We start from the raw sequence: 15,142 nt of genomic DNA, 5'->3' as shown, positions 1-15,142 counted from the left end.
ACACTTCAAGACTTTGACGATATGTTGATTTTAATTCGCTTCCCCCCCAGCCAAAAAGAGAGAATAATTTCACCTGTGGAACACAAGCCATTCAATATTCAATTGAAAACAGATTGTATAAATAAGTGCTGGAATCATGAATACATGCACTTCGGCAAAGTCGTTGCGGTACAGTCAAGTAAAGGCAATCTCTTTGCCTCTTAAAGAATTTATGAGACGCACATAAACATTTATGGCAGGTGTATATTTTGTGTCAATAAAGTGCGTTGATTGTACAGTAAGCAGTGAAATATTCGTGAGAGGCACTATTAGAAAGGGGAAAAAATGGATATTAAATGAAAACTCACTATGCCTACCGTGATCTCCTTGAGTCACTTGTTTGCTTTATTTTTTTAATCGATATTTTGGAAATAATTTTTTTCCTAGTTTTTATGTATCATCTTAAAATATGAATTTGACACCCAATAAAAGTATTCCCTCATCTTGCTCACCCAAGCTCAAGTGCTGTTGAACAAACTGTAGTTTATATGCAGCTGTCCTGGAGCCAAGCACATTTTTTTCCCTTCATTAAATCTTTTTTTTTTTTTAAACACATTTTAAAAATTAAAACTTGTTCAAATCTAACGCCCAAAAACCAGCTCAATCATGATCACTATATTCTCGTACCCGGCAATATAAAAGTTGAAAACATTCTAAGGAGCACATTGAAAGACTCATGAGTGAGCTCATGAGAGCCAATGAAATGGCTGCTAATATGAGTCTGCCTTGACGATGATAATAATACACACTTGTGAGAGGTATTCATTTCACAAAATGGCTATTGTTATGAGTGCAGTAGTGCACTGAGCTGTTTCTAATATTTTGCCGCCCCGTATCAGAATGATGCCGTGAAGCTCTTTTGTTGAATTATTAACTCATCAAAACTGAGCGTGACTATCCTTCTAAACGAAGACTTAATGATACAGTTTCAGTATCGAATCTCATTGTGTTGTTCGGATTTCCCTAATGAAGAGTCCAGAGTGCAAGGTTGAAGTAATCCCGAATGAACTATTGATTATCGAAGAGTCACGGTGGATACGGTCTCATAGAAACCGCCGGCATCCTCCCCGCCGATGACGCAAAGGTGTAAGGAGTTGACAGGCAAACGTCCAAAATGTAAACCTTTGCCCACCTTCAGGTCGCCCGCGCTGTCAAAGATGCGCTCGCCCTCCTTGTACCTCACCTTGGCCAGGGTGAGATGGTAGCGCGGGTTGTAGGAGTTCCTGTGGAGCAGGCCCTCGTTCCTGTAGGCTTCCTGCAGGCCGCCGTTGAGCTGCTGGAGCTGAATCTGAGGCTGCGGGCTCAGGTACAGCACCCTGCCGTTGAAATGCTTCAACTTGACAGGAAAGCTCACCGCCACTGGGGGGTTGCGATCCAAGTGGGCAAAGCGGCGGAGGATCTCAACGGCGGCCTCCACTTGGGCCGGGCTCTGCAGAACCAGCAGACACAGGGTGACGTGCAGCGTGGACGAGGGTTGCCAGTGAGGGGCGGACGACGGCAAGAGTGTGACGATCTCTTCCCGAAGTAGCTGGAAAGAAGCGAGGATGGCGGGAGTGTTGGCCCTGAACGTGATGAAGTGGGTGGGTTGTTTTTTGGGGGGACGGCGACCGAGGTTCTCTTTCCTCTGCTCGAGAGGCGTAGGCAGATTCTGGGGGCATAAAAACAGAAAACAATCGAATGTGTTCGAGTGGACAACACACCTGGCAATCAATAGGGGCGCGGCATCTATGAAAGCAAAGTGATACAAGGAGATACCTACCAAATTGTTCTGGCCTTCAAAACTTTTTTCCCATTCATTTATGTCTCCGTCTATTAAGCTCTGTCCATTTTTGTCAGCCGAGGCCTTCGCGCTACAAAGCAAAACAGAACACGAACAAGATAACTCAAGAGAGCCTCTCGGGATGTGTAAGGCTTGACGATTCAGAGCAAGGCGCTCATTACATAACACGGAGCTCGACCTCGTACGTGTTTCTCCTCATGCTGCTTGTGGAGGCTGTGCTTGAAAACTTTGGGATTTGCAAATACTTCTTGGAGGTCGCGCCATACCCCCCAAAAACATTTTTTTCAAAACCAAATACGATTTACCGTGTTGTGTCACAAAAGTAAATAAATCATTGTGTGATTGGAACTTGGCGCTCTTTGCAAAATAATTTTGGATGAATAAAAAGGAGCCTGATGTGATTTGCCTTCTATTTTCAGTGAGGACGGAAATCAGACCTGTTTGGGGCCTCCTCCGCAAGGCTGGCTGACGCCTGACCGGCTGGTGCTGACTCAGCGCTCTGAGCGTTCATCTCATTGTGCTTGTCGTCCTCCAGATGTGTGTTCTCAGCGTGAGCACGCTCCAATCTCTGACCGACAGCGGCAGGTGGCTGCTCTCTTGTTGTTTCACCGTCACCCAAAGTTACTCCCGCTTGTTGCTCTTGGTCGTCAGACTGTGTTTCTTCTCCTAAAAAAATAAAAATAAAAAAAGTCAGCGTGCTAACTCTGTAAGCGTAGGAGTGCAGGGTCCTCGTTACTTACCTTCTACTTCCTCCTGCCCTCCAAAGGGGGGAGCCAGAGATTGACCGGTGGAGCCAAACACCCTGTCGGTCCTGCTGTGGCGCTCCCAGACGCGGTGCCCTCTATAGGTGAAGTACTGGATCCTGTGTCTGGGGAGAGCAAGCTCGGTGGCGTAGTCGCAGTCACAAGGGCTGGTGTCCCAGTTGAAGTCACAGAAGGGGCGCTCCACCACCCCCAGAAAGCGGTCCACGTAGCCCACTACGAATTGGGACGCGTCTACCGAGGAGTCCCAGAGGATGCGAGAGATGACGTCGTCGGCCGTCCGCATGCGAGGCTTTTTGTTGACGTCTGAGGGCCGGGCGACAAGGTACCGTGATGGTGTTTAGGTTGAGAGAAAAGCAACATATCACGATGCATCAAATAAAAATGACCTTTTCCCTCATTTTCTTTTGAGTTTGCTGTTTTGTTCCTATTGGTTTTCTTCTTCCTTTGTTTCTCTTCATCAAGTTTGTTCTCCTGGCCAGGAAGAATCGCGTCTGCAATAGCAACTGCTGAGTCACTATAAAGGAGATGAAGAAAATTAAGATACCATAGTTTGGCACTCCCTTCACCTCATATCCACGCCTATCTACACACAAGCAACAAAATTACAATTGAAAAAAAACTTACACGGAGCTGCTGGTTACTTCACAGATCAGCGGGCTTGACCTGTGAGACATACGACATCTGACACCAAAGTGACACTTTCCCTCCAGGAAGTACGGGCACACGTCGACTCCTTTCTCATCTGTCGGAGACGTACAGGGAGAGACAGCGGAGAGGTCAAGAGACGTGTCAGTATTTCTGCGCTGTATTGATTCTCTCATAGGGGAATAAAAGAACACGTACAAAGCAGACAAAATAGTCAGATAAACAGACACAAACACAGAGTGACACCCGTGTTACATCAGCATGAGTTTCTTGATTCATGGAAAAGGTGGTTGTGATTCATCTGTCTGTCTTGCCGTCGCAAAACACATTTGCTCAAATATTTGTCATAGATAAGATTCTGTTAAAAAAAACAAATAGGGGAATTTAATATGAAAGCATGTTGTCCAGACCAACATGTGACATCATACTTGCTACCATAAAAAACATTAGTAGCAAAAAACAACAACCCACAAACACTTTGTTACTGTACTTGAGTAGATTTTGTAGATATTTGTACTGTGCTTAAATACTTTCTTTTCTAATGAATTATTTATTTCTTACATGTTTTGCTTTTCTTTCACTTAAATGAGTGAAGACATTTAGTGACCTGGTCTTTTTTTCTGTTGTGACAGGTTATGGAAAAAAATGTGTATATAAATAAAATTAATTTTTAATGTTTGTCCCTAAGTTCATTTCAGAGTTAGTTCTTTTGAAACAAATAGCGGTACTTCTACTTAACTACAGCATGTAAGTACTTTTGCCACCTCTGAAGAATACCCCATAAATGAAACCTGTTATTGCTTACCTCTCTTGTCATCTGGGTTTGCTGATTCGCTTGTGTCTATTGGGACTTCAACATTTTTTTCACTTGAGAGAGCCTCTGTACATTCTGACGCCATGCTGTTCCTTAAAAAAAAATAAAAGTAGTAAAATGCTTTTCGAGTTGTTTGACAGTATCCTAAACTGACCCACCTAAAGGCGAACTATCAGTATCGGAACAGGGGCTAACGCGGAAGTGGCCGGAAACAAGTTGAGGCTATACTGTAATAAATAAGTCATAAAAATACATCACAATATTTTTTAAATAATGTCGAAAGCGTTAAAGGACATAACATAATGTTTTCGCTGCATTATAAACCTTTTCGTATCAGCTTTGCTTGAATTCACCCATGACCTGAATTTGTCATACCGTGGAGAATTGTGGGTAATGTAGTTTGCATTTGTTTCCGTTTAAAAGCCGCGTCGAAACGTGGTGTAATAACCAATATAGCACACCAGTAGTACTAGTAGTACTTTTCGTTCAAAATGATATAATATGGTTCTGTAGAATTAATTGCAATTGAAGAAAAATAAAAGTGAAAACCGCAATGTGTCATCTGAGCTCGAGCGCGTGACTCTGTCACTCACATGACGTCATGCTAGCGCTAGCAAAACAATGCGGAGGTAAACACAATAGAAGCTAGGCTGTGCTGCAGGCAAAAAGAGACTTATTTCTGGTTTCATTTCTTGAAAATGTTGCTTATTATGCGATGTATTTCCGGAACACGCCAAGTAATGAATACATTTTTATAAAATAGCAAGCTGTCTTCACTGAACTTCCCTACTTCGAAGGTGAGTCAAGCTGTCATATTGTGGTAACAACCCTGTCATACCCCAATGCTAATTTTATTTTTTAATATAACTCTACTGAAACAATTTAACAAGTCTATTTTCTAATTCGAACTTTCTCTCTGTTCAGATGAACGCACTGGTGGCTCTCTGTCATTTCTGTGAGCTCCATGGACCGAGAACGCTGTTCTGCACCGAGGCTTTGCACCCCCCGTCCCCGTCGCCTTCCTCCCAGGCAGGCGTTGCAGTGCCCGGGGACAGAGATGTTGACCGGGACGGTGAAGGACTCACAATGAGGGCTAACAGTTCAGCGCAGAGGGGAGAAATGTGTGAGGTGAGTTCAATCGAGGTTTAAGCTCACGGTGAAATCACTTTCCTCTGCTAAATTTGAGTGATGTTGCTTTCATGGTTGACTCATGTCATACGCATTTCACCCAAAGTCAGCTGGCACGCTCTGTCACGAAACAACATGAGCTGTTCAGTCACGTGTTCCTCTTTTCCGTTGCCTCGCAGGGGTGTCGCTCCCTCCCTGCATCCCACCCAGGCTTCATGAGCATTGACGACGAGACGGGCATCCGCTTTGTGAGCCACCAGCATCCCAGGGAGCCGCAGCTCTTTAGCGTCGTGCGTCAGGCTTGCGTGCGCAGCCTCAGCTGTGAGGTAACTGGTGACGTATGTCTACTTGTAACCTCCATGTATGTGTGAGTCACACATCTTACACACCACTACGTCACACTTTCACCTCTGCGTGTCCTCATGCCTCCCCATGCATTTTTTTTTTCACAAGGTGTGCCCCGGTCGCGAAGGGCCAATTTTCTTTGGGGACGAGCAACACGGTTTTGTGTTCTCGCACACATTCTTCATCAAGGATAGTCTCGCCAGAGGCTTCCAGCGCTGGTACAGTATTGTCATGGTGGCCATGGACAGGATCTACCTCATTAACTCCTGGCCTTTTCTGTTACGCCACCTTCGACTGACCATTCAGAGTCTGCAAAGCACCGCCCTGAAGGTTTGCCAACTGCAAGCATTGTATTTCCAAACACAACCTTATGACCTCACTGTTATTTTTGCGACTCCCTCAGGTGTTTGACAACGAGCAAGGCATTTGCCCGCAGCGCGCAGTGAGGATGAACAGTGTGTTCTCGCCCGCGGTGTTCCCGCACCAGAGGAGCGGGAACGCCGCCCGCTCACTCACGTCTCTCACGCAGCATCCCAATCTCTGGGCCAGCCTGCACTCCTCTTTCAGCTGGTCAGTCAGTGTTGCACATGCAGCATAGCAAGATCAAAATTTTAATATCTGTTTAATGTATTAATTTATTCCCTACAGTCTATTTGCTTAATTTGATAGGATTTGTCTTAGCTTCTCTGTAATAATTATTTGTGGATGTTACATTCTGCTGATTAATCCTTAAATGTGTGCATTTCCTCCTTTCCAGGCTGCTGAAGGCCTGCGGTAGTCGTCTGACGGAAAAGCTGCTAGAAGGAGCCCCTACTGAAGACACGCTCGTGCTCATCGAGAGACAGACAGGTGACTAAAGCCAAGGGATTGGTGTTTTGCAATTTGTCATGACGCAGATTTTCGTAACCATCCTAGATGAGCATCTAAACACGGAAAACCGTTTTAGCATGTATTCATTATCCTTCAGATCAAGTTTAAGGTTTATTACTAAAGGCGATTCAGCGCACTAATAGAATCTCCATTTTATCTGCTTCACCAAGAACAAGAGGAAGAAATGAGCTGCTGGGAAGGAGCCGAAGGAGGCGTTTCCAAGCCGCAAGCGCAGCAACTAGACGGCCAAGCGGCTCATGACGATGAGTCCCCCGGCCCCAGGTTTAAGTCGCTGAGGCATCTGAGACAGGTGAAGATGAATTCAGAAAGCACCATCACATGACTCGGCTGTGAGCTTCTGTGAGTCACGGTTTGCTGTGCTTCGTCCACACAGGCGCTTGGAGCGGCTGAGTTCCGGCAGGTGGCGTGGCATGTGCTCATGGGAAATCAGGTCATATGGAGAGGCGCCGAGCCCAGGCTCATCCAGTCTGCTTTCGCTGTACTCAAGGTACGCCTGGGTGCATCTTGAGCAATCGCTTCCACTGTACTGATTATTTCTGTGGGAATTGATGGTGGGAAAATGGACCCCACAAAATGCAGAGGGAGGTAACTGAGGTTGGTCAGAACATTTTATTAAAGCTATCAATTAACCCACGAAGATAACAAATGGCAGATCACAAGACAGCATTTGTTATGATTGTTGGTTTTAATACCCGGCTGTTGGTTTAATTATTATTATCGAACGACTGTTCCGCACCCTGATGTGCTCATCCACGCCTCAACTTGTGTTGCTGACGTGCATCTGCGAGAAACAAGCCAAAGCACGCAGCTGTTACAGTGCTTTTTTTTTTTTTTTAAAGTGAAGCGCAAGCAACAGCTTTGACTTCACAAACATTGGAAATGAAGTTAAATGAATGTGCACCTGTGCGTTCCCGTCTGATTTTTTTGGGGTTATTGAGATTAGGATAAAATCACTTCCAGTATGTCCGCCCTGACTCACATGACTTTCCGGCTAATCTCTATGACCCATTATGAGTGGTGCTGGCCCATTGGGTGCTTTTGATATGAGTAGACGTTTACCAATTCACATCTATGTTTTTCCTCCCCTGGAAATTCTTTCATGAGTTTCATGAGAAGAGAGGAGTTTTATGAATGGAATTTATAGTGAGCTGTCTCGTAAAGGCGTCAGTCAAAACAAAGCATTATTTTTATTGTCTATGTCTGTTCACTTGCATCAGACGCTGCTACCGGTGGGCTGCGTGCGTTCAGTTCCCTACAGCACTCACTACGAAGAGGCCTACAAGTGCAACTTCCTGGGGCTGAGTCCAGATGTGGCCATTCCAGCCCACGTCATCTCTTCAGGTAAAACACAACCACGGGAGGGCCAGCAGAGGGAAGCCCAGCAAACTAAAAGTCTTCCTTGTGTTTCCTGTAGAATTTTCAGTTCTGGTGGACGTCATCTCAGACACATGCTGCCAAAGCCCACTGACAGAAGATAATATCTGCTCGCTTTATCAGTTTATTATGAGCAGCGCCAACACACAGCCCACAGACAGAGGTGAGCATACTGCGACGACTTCCATATTTAGCTTAGCAATGCACAGACTAGCGTTGAAATTGTCTTCATGCCCGTTTATGGAATACTGTTTATAAAAAGGAAGTACCACAAAATTATGAGTAAAAATAGCAAAAAACTGTGCGCATGCCGCTTTGCACGGCCCTGCCCTAGCCTCTGAATATGACAGATAAAAATAAATTAAAATAATCTTTTGCCTACTCAACATAAAGAAAAAACTGATTCCAAAGATCACCATGTGATTATTCATTATTTACTTATTATTTTTTTGTCATCCAGGCCCGACGTTACTCAACAAACTGGAAGTGGCACTGTCCAACGAGAACCTGTCTGTGGACGTGGTGTCTCACTGCCTGCTGTGTTTGAAGGAGGAATGGATGAAGTAAGACACCCCAAATTCTTTTGACTCAGGTTCACACGTGTCATCCCTCAACACATAACGACGTGTTCTCACTCCTCCTTCCAGCAAGGTCAAAGTGCTCTTTAAGTTCTCCAAAGTGGACGGGCGAAGCCGGGAGGACACCCAGAAGGTTCTGGCTCTGCTCGGCACCACGGGGCCCGGCGAAGAGGACAACGTGAGGCTGCTCAAATTCTGGATGACGGGACTCAGCAAAACCTACAAGAGCCATCTCATGAGCGCCGTCCGGGGAGGGGAGAGGAGCCCCAGCCAGTGACAAAGATCGAAAGACTCAAAGACGTTTTGTTCTGGAGAAAGGAAAGTGAAAGCAAGAACCCTTTCATGCCCTCAACTAATTGCCTCGCTTTCCTGGAATTAAATGAAGATATGCGCTGGTTTCCCCCCGAATCAACAAGCATTACCTATTGTCATTTTTCAACTGAAATCAGACTTGTGTATTTTTCTATTGAAATTGTACTAATACTTCCACTTTAATTTATTACAGAAGGAATGTTTATTGCTTTGGGAATAAAATGATGGACTTGACATGAATGGTTTCAATTCATCCATTTTCTTCAGCGCTTATCCAAATTAGGGACAGGTATATGATGCAATCTATCCCAGATTTGAACCTTAACTGTGAAGCAGAGGTGCCGACCACGAACCCATCCTGCTAGCTGACTTGGATGACGTTGTTGTTTTTGTTCCACAATTGGTGCCCTCTTGTGGCAAAGAAGTGCCGTGTTGTGAAATTGAGCAGGAATGTTGCTCCCACGCATTTTATTTTTTTTTTTGGCAGGGTTTGAGTTCACCACAAATCAAAATTGATTTAAGCAGACACTCTGTCTGGTTCTACTTCAACTGCTGTGGAGAGCACATTGCTTGCATGTTAGCAACTTCCAGCTAAATCACCCCCAGCAGTCTTGGTCCTAATGAGCCACATATTGGACCACATTTTTTAAAATACTTTTTACAGCATTTGCTGACGTGCATATTTTGTCAATAAAAATAAGTCAAAACATATGGTTGATGAAATTCCAAACAAAGGGTTAGGTACCTGTGCAAATTGCGTGTCGCATGTAAACTCCAAAACGTGAACGCTCTGGTGAAAAAAAATGAATCTGTTTCTGTTTAACAAGGTCCATAAGAAAAAGCAGGGTCACGATTTGCGCTGGTCCCGCTAATCACTTGCATATTTACTCCAAAAATATGCATGTGTTGATCCAACAGGATAAAGGGTTGTGATGATTTAGCTGCAGCGTAGGCTGTAAGGTCGCACTGTAACGATTCCTTCGAGAGTCTTTCTTATTTCTTATTTTCTTCGGAAGGCGCTTACTTTTAATGCAATAATGTGGGGAAAACATTTTTTGTTACATGAAAATTCAGGCGTCATAACTTGAGGGAACTTGAGCTTGTTGATGAGATCTTATCTACTGTTAAGACGACTTGGCACGAGGTTTACATATCTAATACGCTTTCTGGCGAGTACTTCTGAGCATTTCTTCCATATCCTGGATATCTAGTTTATGGTCCATGTACTGATTTTCTCTTTGTCTTTGCTAATAAAATAAGTGCGGCAAAATGGTGCACTACTTGACATCTGCATGCCATTAGCTAGCAAAAAAGCTAAGGCTACTAAAGAACATGTACCTTAAGATGCATCGTAAATAAATGCTCAAACTACCATCAGACGTTTCTGGATGCTAGCTGGAACCACTCGCTGCCATTGGTGACCATACGGAGATTGTATAGGAGGTTTTGGTCCAAGCTTAGCCATTGCATCCAATTCAGTTTTGACTCATTCACTGCCATTGACAGATATAGACGTCAAAGATTTTAACATGGCCGGCAGTGAATGAGTTAAGTGTTTAAGGTTATACTCGTAGGCCAAAAGTGTTAAGATGCTATAGTTGATTAGTTTTCCCTACTTGTCCTAGTCGTCATCTGAATGCCCACAGGATTTCCAATGCGTGCCACCTTATTGAAAACACTCGAAAGGAAGTCACATGATGACTTGCAAGTTTGGGCAGTGTTGCAACAGCTTTCTTTTGGATAAATGTCCCGATCCGAAGCCTTCGATCATGTGAGGATGATGAAGCAGGCGGACGTTGCGCACACACGGGCCCCGCTGGGATAAAAATGCTCAGAGGTGTCAGAATGGCGTGGGGCGGGGAGGGGGGGGGGGGGTCCAAATGAAAACCATACGATCCAACAGCATGACTAAGCCTCACAAGAGGAGGAGGAGGAGGAGGAGGAGGAGGAGAAGAATGGGGGGGTCAGGGAATGTGGGGAGCAGGGGGAGGGGGCCGGGTCAGTCAATAGTGAGGTAAAACGTGTGCTCGGTGGGAGGGGCGGCCACTTAAAGGGAGCAGACGAGCAGCCCCAGCGTAGCACTTTCACTTTGAGCTGTCTGACGGAGGAGACACAGCAGCAGAGGAGAGGAAGGCCACAGGCGCAGGAGGCCACTGCCTCATCCATTAGCCACTTTCCAAAAGGCTTAGGGAGGGGGGAGCGGATTCAAATTAGGCTGCTCGGGGAAGCTTCTAGGTCAGTAGGGGGAAAGGAGGGCAAGTGAAATTGCAATTTCAACAAAAGCTCTGCAGTGGGGGAAATCCAAAGTGAACGAGAAGGGATGGCGTGAGAGGATCCATACTGGAAAGTACCAAAGCAAGGAATACTATATAGGGGATGTCAGCGGGACGGCGCTGAAGAGGAAGGAAGGAGCAGCACGCAGCACGCACTCGGTGTCAAAGACCCTGCCACAAGGCACGGACGAGGAAAGTTTGCCTTTCACTGACTGACACGGAAAGGCCCGTCTAGCTGTCTGTGTGCGTATTGGGGTGGTGGGGGGCATGTGAGGGTTTGCTGTCAACCAGAGAAATGGAGAAGTGTCCATTTTCAGAAAGATAAAAGGATGTCACTGCCAGGTGAGCACTTTTACATGTTTATAGAACGAAGCAGTGTGCTTGTAGCTTTCTGGGAAATAATGTATGACAGTTTCATGCTGCAGAAGAAGTCGATGTTTTTCCACACTTGATGAAACGGAATGAAACAGGTTTTGTTATTGTGATTCTTTTTTTCGCAGTATTGCTATTGAGATTTTTTTTTTACCAGTGACAACTTCACATATGCATGCTGACTTTAAAGGGAATTAGCCGTGTTCCCTCCCACAACAGCGCAAACGTCCATTTCCATCCTTGCGTAGATTTAAACTGCATTTTGCACCAGACTTGAGCTGGATACAAAAATAGGGTCCAAATGATTAACTTTGGAGATGAATTAAAATTTGATAAAGCATTATATTACTTCCTATAACCTCTGCTCACCCGTGCAGCCAACTTAGTCACTGGCGTGAAGCTGGCCAAACATCAACTATAGGAAACTTTACTTTCAGTTTAACTTGATCGATGCTTGTTGGAATAATCTAAAGTAATTTGCATACTTATTACCTTTTTATTGAACTTTTACATGTTTATGGGATGTACTGATGTAGCTAGCTCTATTTGAGTATTGAATTTCTGACCACTTTTTACCTTAATTCTCCTCTGGGGATTATTATAGGGTTCTTTTAATTTCATCGTTAAAATTCAACCACTGCAAAGCTCTTGATTGACGGATTGATGGAGAGTTTTGGGTGTTATCAGGCAGAAAAAAACAGGGGAAGCTTTTAAGTGGAGAGTTGTGAATCAAGGATCCATCTATGACCTAATCTCTTTTATTTGCTGTTGTCGGCTCCAAGGCTGATTCACGGTGATAGTGTTGCCTAAACTCCCCTGGGTTCTGTCATTCAAAAGTTGTCAGTCTAATCTGAAAGAAAAACACATACAAGTTAGATATGCATTTACTTTCTGATTGGCTGTTTTTCCTCAGGTACGGTGGTTTCTTATGACTCAAATTTGAGACACAAGATGGCTGATTTTGAATTGCATTTCAGAGCCTGTATTTTTTTAATTTTTTTTTTACACAAGTATCTCTTTTGACGCCTGTGGTTATTCAGCTGAAAAAAGGTGACAAACCACAAAAAGTTTCCAGGCAGTTTTCTGAGTCTGGTTTTCATTTGTGCTTTTACAGTTTTGATCTTGCTATCACTCTTGACTGTCCAATGTGGTGGATGCGACTTGGAGGTGGTGAAGAACGTTAAGACAGCTATTGACGCGAACCCGAACGGATTTGTAAGTTGAAAGGTTTTTATTTGTTTTAAAAATATGAATTTTGGAAAAGATTGCTAAATCAACAATAAGCATTGCATCAGAACATTTAATAAAGCGCAAAACAAAATGATCTCAGGTAGCAAAATCTTTCACCATAACTTATGAAATCAAGTAGTCATTGTTTGGCTTAACTACGCTAAAGGACTGATGTCATCCCAACGAAGCAAAGCAATTGATCAGCTTCATCCCGTGATGTAACCACATGACAAAGCCTTCTGAAAATAACATTGTGCAGCTCCACCAAAGCGATGACTGCAGCTGATGCATTTCCCATTTCTCTTTTCCTCTCTTTTCAGCGGACCGTGTTTCCCAAAGATTACTATGTGTTGCACCATTACACAAAAAGCATGTTGCGTGACACTGATCCGGTGAGTTACTAGAAGGTGACTCAAATGGAGCACTTGCTGCGGAGCTTTGTGGCATATTTTTGCACACCAAACACTAACTTGTGGTGGTGGCGGTTTCCCCTGCAGTGTTGTATATTCCCCGCTGCAATCGTCCTCCTAGAATCTTGGAATGTGCTTTTGAGGAACCTCTGGGATGAGCATCTAAATCACTCTTTGATCTTCGACCTAAAGCAGACACTGGATATCATCATCAAAAAGAATAAAAACTCAGAGGTAAGATTTCTTTTAGCTTGCTCTCAGCTCAGTCTCCTTTTCTAGATTTTTCTCACACGACTCTAAATGTACGCCTGTGTTTTCTTGCTGTAGAAGTTGCGGTACGAGATGGACCCGTCCCAGTTTTCGCCGCTCTTCTCCTCTCCGGAGGAGCTCCTCAAGCTCACGTCGGAGTTGTTCACCCAATGGCTGGAGGTGGGATGCTCTCCCTCCATGGAAATCTGCGAGCCCCCCACTCTGCTGCCTTCGGCCGAGAAAAAGGAGTACAGTCCGTCCAGGGTCCGACTCCTGACCACCCGAGCCATCCGCAGCAGCAAGGAGGAGACCGAGCTGGCCCGCTTGAGAGACGTTACCCCGGCACCGTCCGGTCGCGGTACCGCCTCGCTGTCCGTGCATCCCGCCTCGGCGTGGAGCCTCCTCCTGTTCAGACTCTACCGGTGGTTGTTGCCATAGGAACTTAAAAGGATCTTAATTTTTTCAGACGATGCACACAAAATGCAAGACATTTCCTGGCACTGAATGATTGTTTCCTTTCTATTTGTGTTGTGAGGCAGTATGCTGACGTTACCATATGAAGTGACATGCGCAGGTTGCATTATTTTGAACGTCCAAAGTTGTTTTTTTGTTGCTACATTCACTGCCACGACCTTCCCGTACCCGGCCGGCCCTTCAGTGGGAACGTAATCCAACTCTTATACCGCAAGCATGACGTCACACATTACAGAAACTGCTAATACCGTATAAAACTGCAAGTACGGTTCTGTTCAGAATCAGTATTTATCTAACACATGACAAAAACATGAAATATGGAATAAAATACATTATATTCACTGGAGATGCTGATTATCAAATATTCATGTGTACAGATTGCTACGTCCAAGTTTTGCGAGTCAAAGTTGGCTGCAACAGGTTTTTCTCCTCCCAACCAAACAGAGGATGGAAAACACAGAATTTGGAATGCAACTGATTGTAGAAAAAGTCCAGTTGACTAATATAATTTAAGTTACATGGGCCAGCACTACTGATTCCAAAGGCCCTGGGCAGATTGGCTTGACATGGCAACATGTGGATGGAGAAATCTGATTGGACAAAAAAAAAAACCATCCAGCATACACATGGAGTACAAAAATGGGACAAATGTTAGTATTTAGTTTGTAAATGTATACTAGTGCTTCTTTATGCCACCAGAGAAGGCCATGCCGGCCCCTGGTACCAACACACCTTACCTATAAGCATAGTCCAATACTCGCCTTCCTAGGTAGAACATGCCGCTAAGCTTCAGCTAGCTAAACTCTTTGTGCTAACAAGAGATACATGCTGACCAAGCCAATGCACAATAAGCCTTCACGTGTGTCTGATGTGGAATCTGTCACATTTGTTTACAATTACTGTTTTCGTAACTGTAAGATATGACGCCTATAGACATTTAGTTTTGTATAAAAAATGCGAATTAAAGCCATTTAGATATATTTGTGTAGTGATTTTTCAGGACGAGGCACGCCAAAGTATAATGCACCTTCAGAAAGCCATGTACTAGCTAGTCCACGTACTTTCGGAGGCGCCACTCTCCTCTCCTTGTTCATTGTTCAGTCTGTAAACAGGCCTGCAGGAAAACTCCCCATCCAGAATGGGCTTGAAGTTACTGTGGCCTGTAATAGGGATTCATTGGGTTTGTTTGTTTAATCCCATATTGAAGATATTTGTTAATGATTTGACATGCCAGGCTCCAGGACACAAAGTCCACCTCTATTCATGCCGAAAAAAAAGGCCTTACAAGACAGAAATGGTCTCACAGCTCTTTTTTTGTAACTCTGGGGAAGAGAAATAAAACTGTCAAAAAAATAATAACCAAAACTAGGAGAATGTGTTGTGGATGGAACTTTTTGTAAGTGTCAGCATCTGCACGTGAAAGGAACTTGCAGCTGCAGTTTAAACGCTGGTACTTGCCCCTGC

General features: G+C 44.4%; 3 protein-coding genes across 9 annotated transcripts; 2 read left to right on the top strand and 1 right to left on the bottom strand.

Annotated features, from left to right (window-relative positions):
- Positions 1-12: 12 nt before the first annotated feature.
- leng9 (leukocyte receptor cluster (LRC) member 9) lies at positions 13-4,440 on the bottom strand. 6 transcript variants are annotated; one of them, XM_061289970.1, is made up of 9 exons: positions 4,367-4,440; positions 4,201-4,269; positions 4,034-4,134; positions 3,208-3,325; positions 2,970-3,097; positions 2,560-2,886; positions 2,257-2,485; positions 1,799-1,889; positions 13-1,687 (listed from the first exon to the last, which is right to left on the bottom strand). In XM_061289970.1, the coding sequence occupies exons 3-9, from the start codon at positions 4,125-4,127 to the stop codon at positions 1,055-1,057; spliced, it is 1,620 nt and encodes a 539-aa protein (XP_061145954.1). In that variant the 5' UTR covers positions 4,128-4,134; positions 4,201-4,269; positions 4,367-4,440; the 3' UTR covers positions 13-1,054. The 6 variants fall into 6 exon arrangements, with proteins under 6 accessions (XP_061145954.1, XP_061145957.1, XP_061145959.1 ...); XM_061289973.1 differs by having other exon boundaries at positions 4,034-4,128; positions 4,367-4,425; XM_061289975.1 differs by adding an exon at positions 3,427-3,586 and having other exon boundaries at positions 4,034-4,423.
- A 124-nt stretch (positions 4,441-4,564) lies between these two features.
- Positions 4,565-8,904, top strand: flcn (folliculin). 2 transcript variants are annotated; one of them, XM_061289966.1, is made up of 12 exons: positions 4,565-4,839; positions 4,967-5,170; positions 5,350-5,508; positions 5,624-5,845; positions 5,919-6,085; positions 6,273-6,364; positions 6,556-6,695; positions 6,780-6,893; positions 7,624-7,747; positions 7,821-7,943; positions 8,241-8,343; positions 8,428-8,904. In XM_061289966.1, exons 2-12 carry the CDS (start codon positions 4,967-4,969, stop codon positions 8,633-8,635), a joined length of 1,656 nt encoding a protein of 551 aa, XP_061145950.1. In that variant the 5' UTR covers positions 4,565-4,839; the 3' UTR covers positions 8,636-8,904. The 2 variants fall into 2 exon arrangements, with proteins under 2 accessions (XP_061145950.1, XP_061145951.1); XM_061289967.1 differs by having other exon boundaries at positions 4,617-4,839; positions 5,350-5,496.
- A 1,798-nt stretch (positions 8,905-10,702) lies between these two features.
- Positions 10,703-14,658, top strand: zgc:174888 (uncharacterized protein LOC558116 homolog). Its single transcript, XM_061290085.1, has 5 exons — positions 10,703-11,285; positions 12,430-12,530; positions 12,866-12,937; positions 13,043-13,189; positions 13,283-14,658. The coding sequence occupies exons 1-5, from the start codon at positions 11,273-11,275 to the stop codon at positions 13,640-13,642; spliced, it is 693 nt and encodes a 230-aa protein (XP_061146069.1). The 5' UTR covers positions 10,703-11,272; the 3' UTR covers positions 13,643-14,658.
- Positions 14,659-15,142: the final 484 nt, after the last annotated feature.

This window comes from Syngnathus typhle, linkage group LG10 (genome assembly GCF_033458585.1).
Source record: "Syngnathus typhle isolate RoL2023-S1 ecotype Sweden linkage group LG10, RoL_Styp_1.0, whole genome shotgun sequence".
Lineage (NCBI taxonomy): Eukaryota > Metazoa > Chordata > Actinopteri > Syngnathiformes > Syngnathidae > Syngnathus > Syngnathus typhle.
The sequence above is the reverse complement of the archived record's forward strand: the minus strand, read 5'-3'. Positions and strand labels throughout refer to the sequence as shown.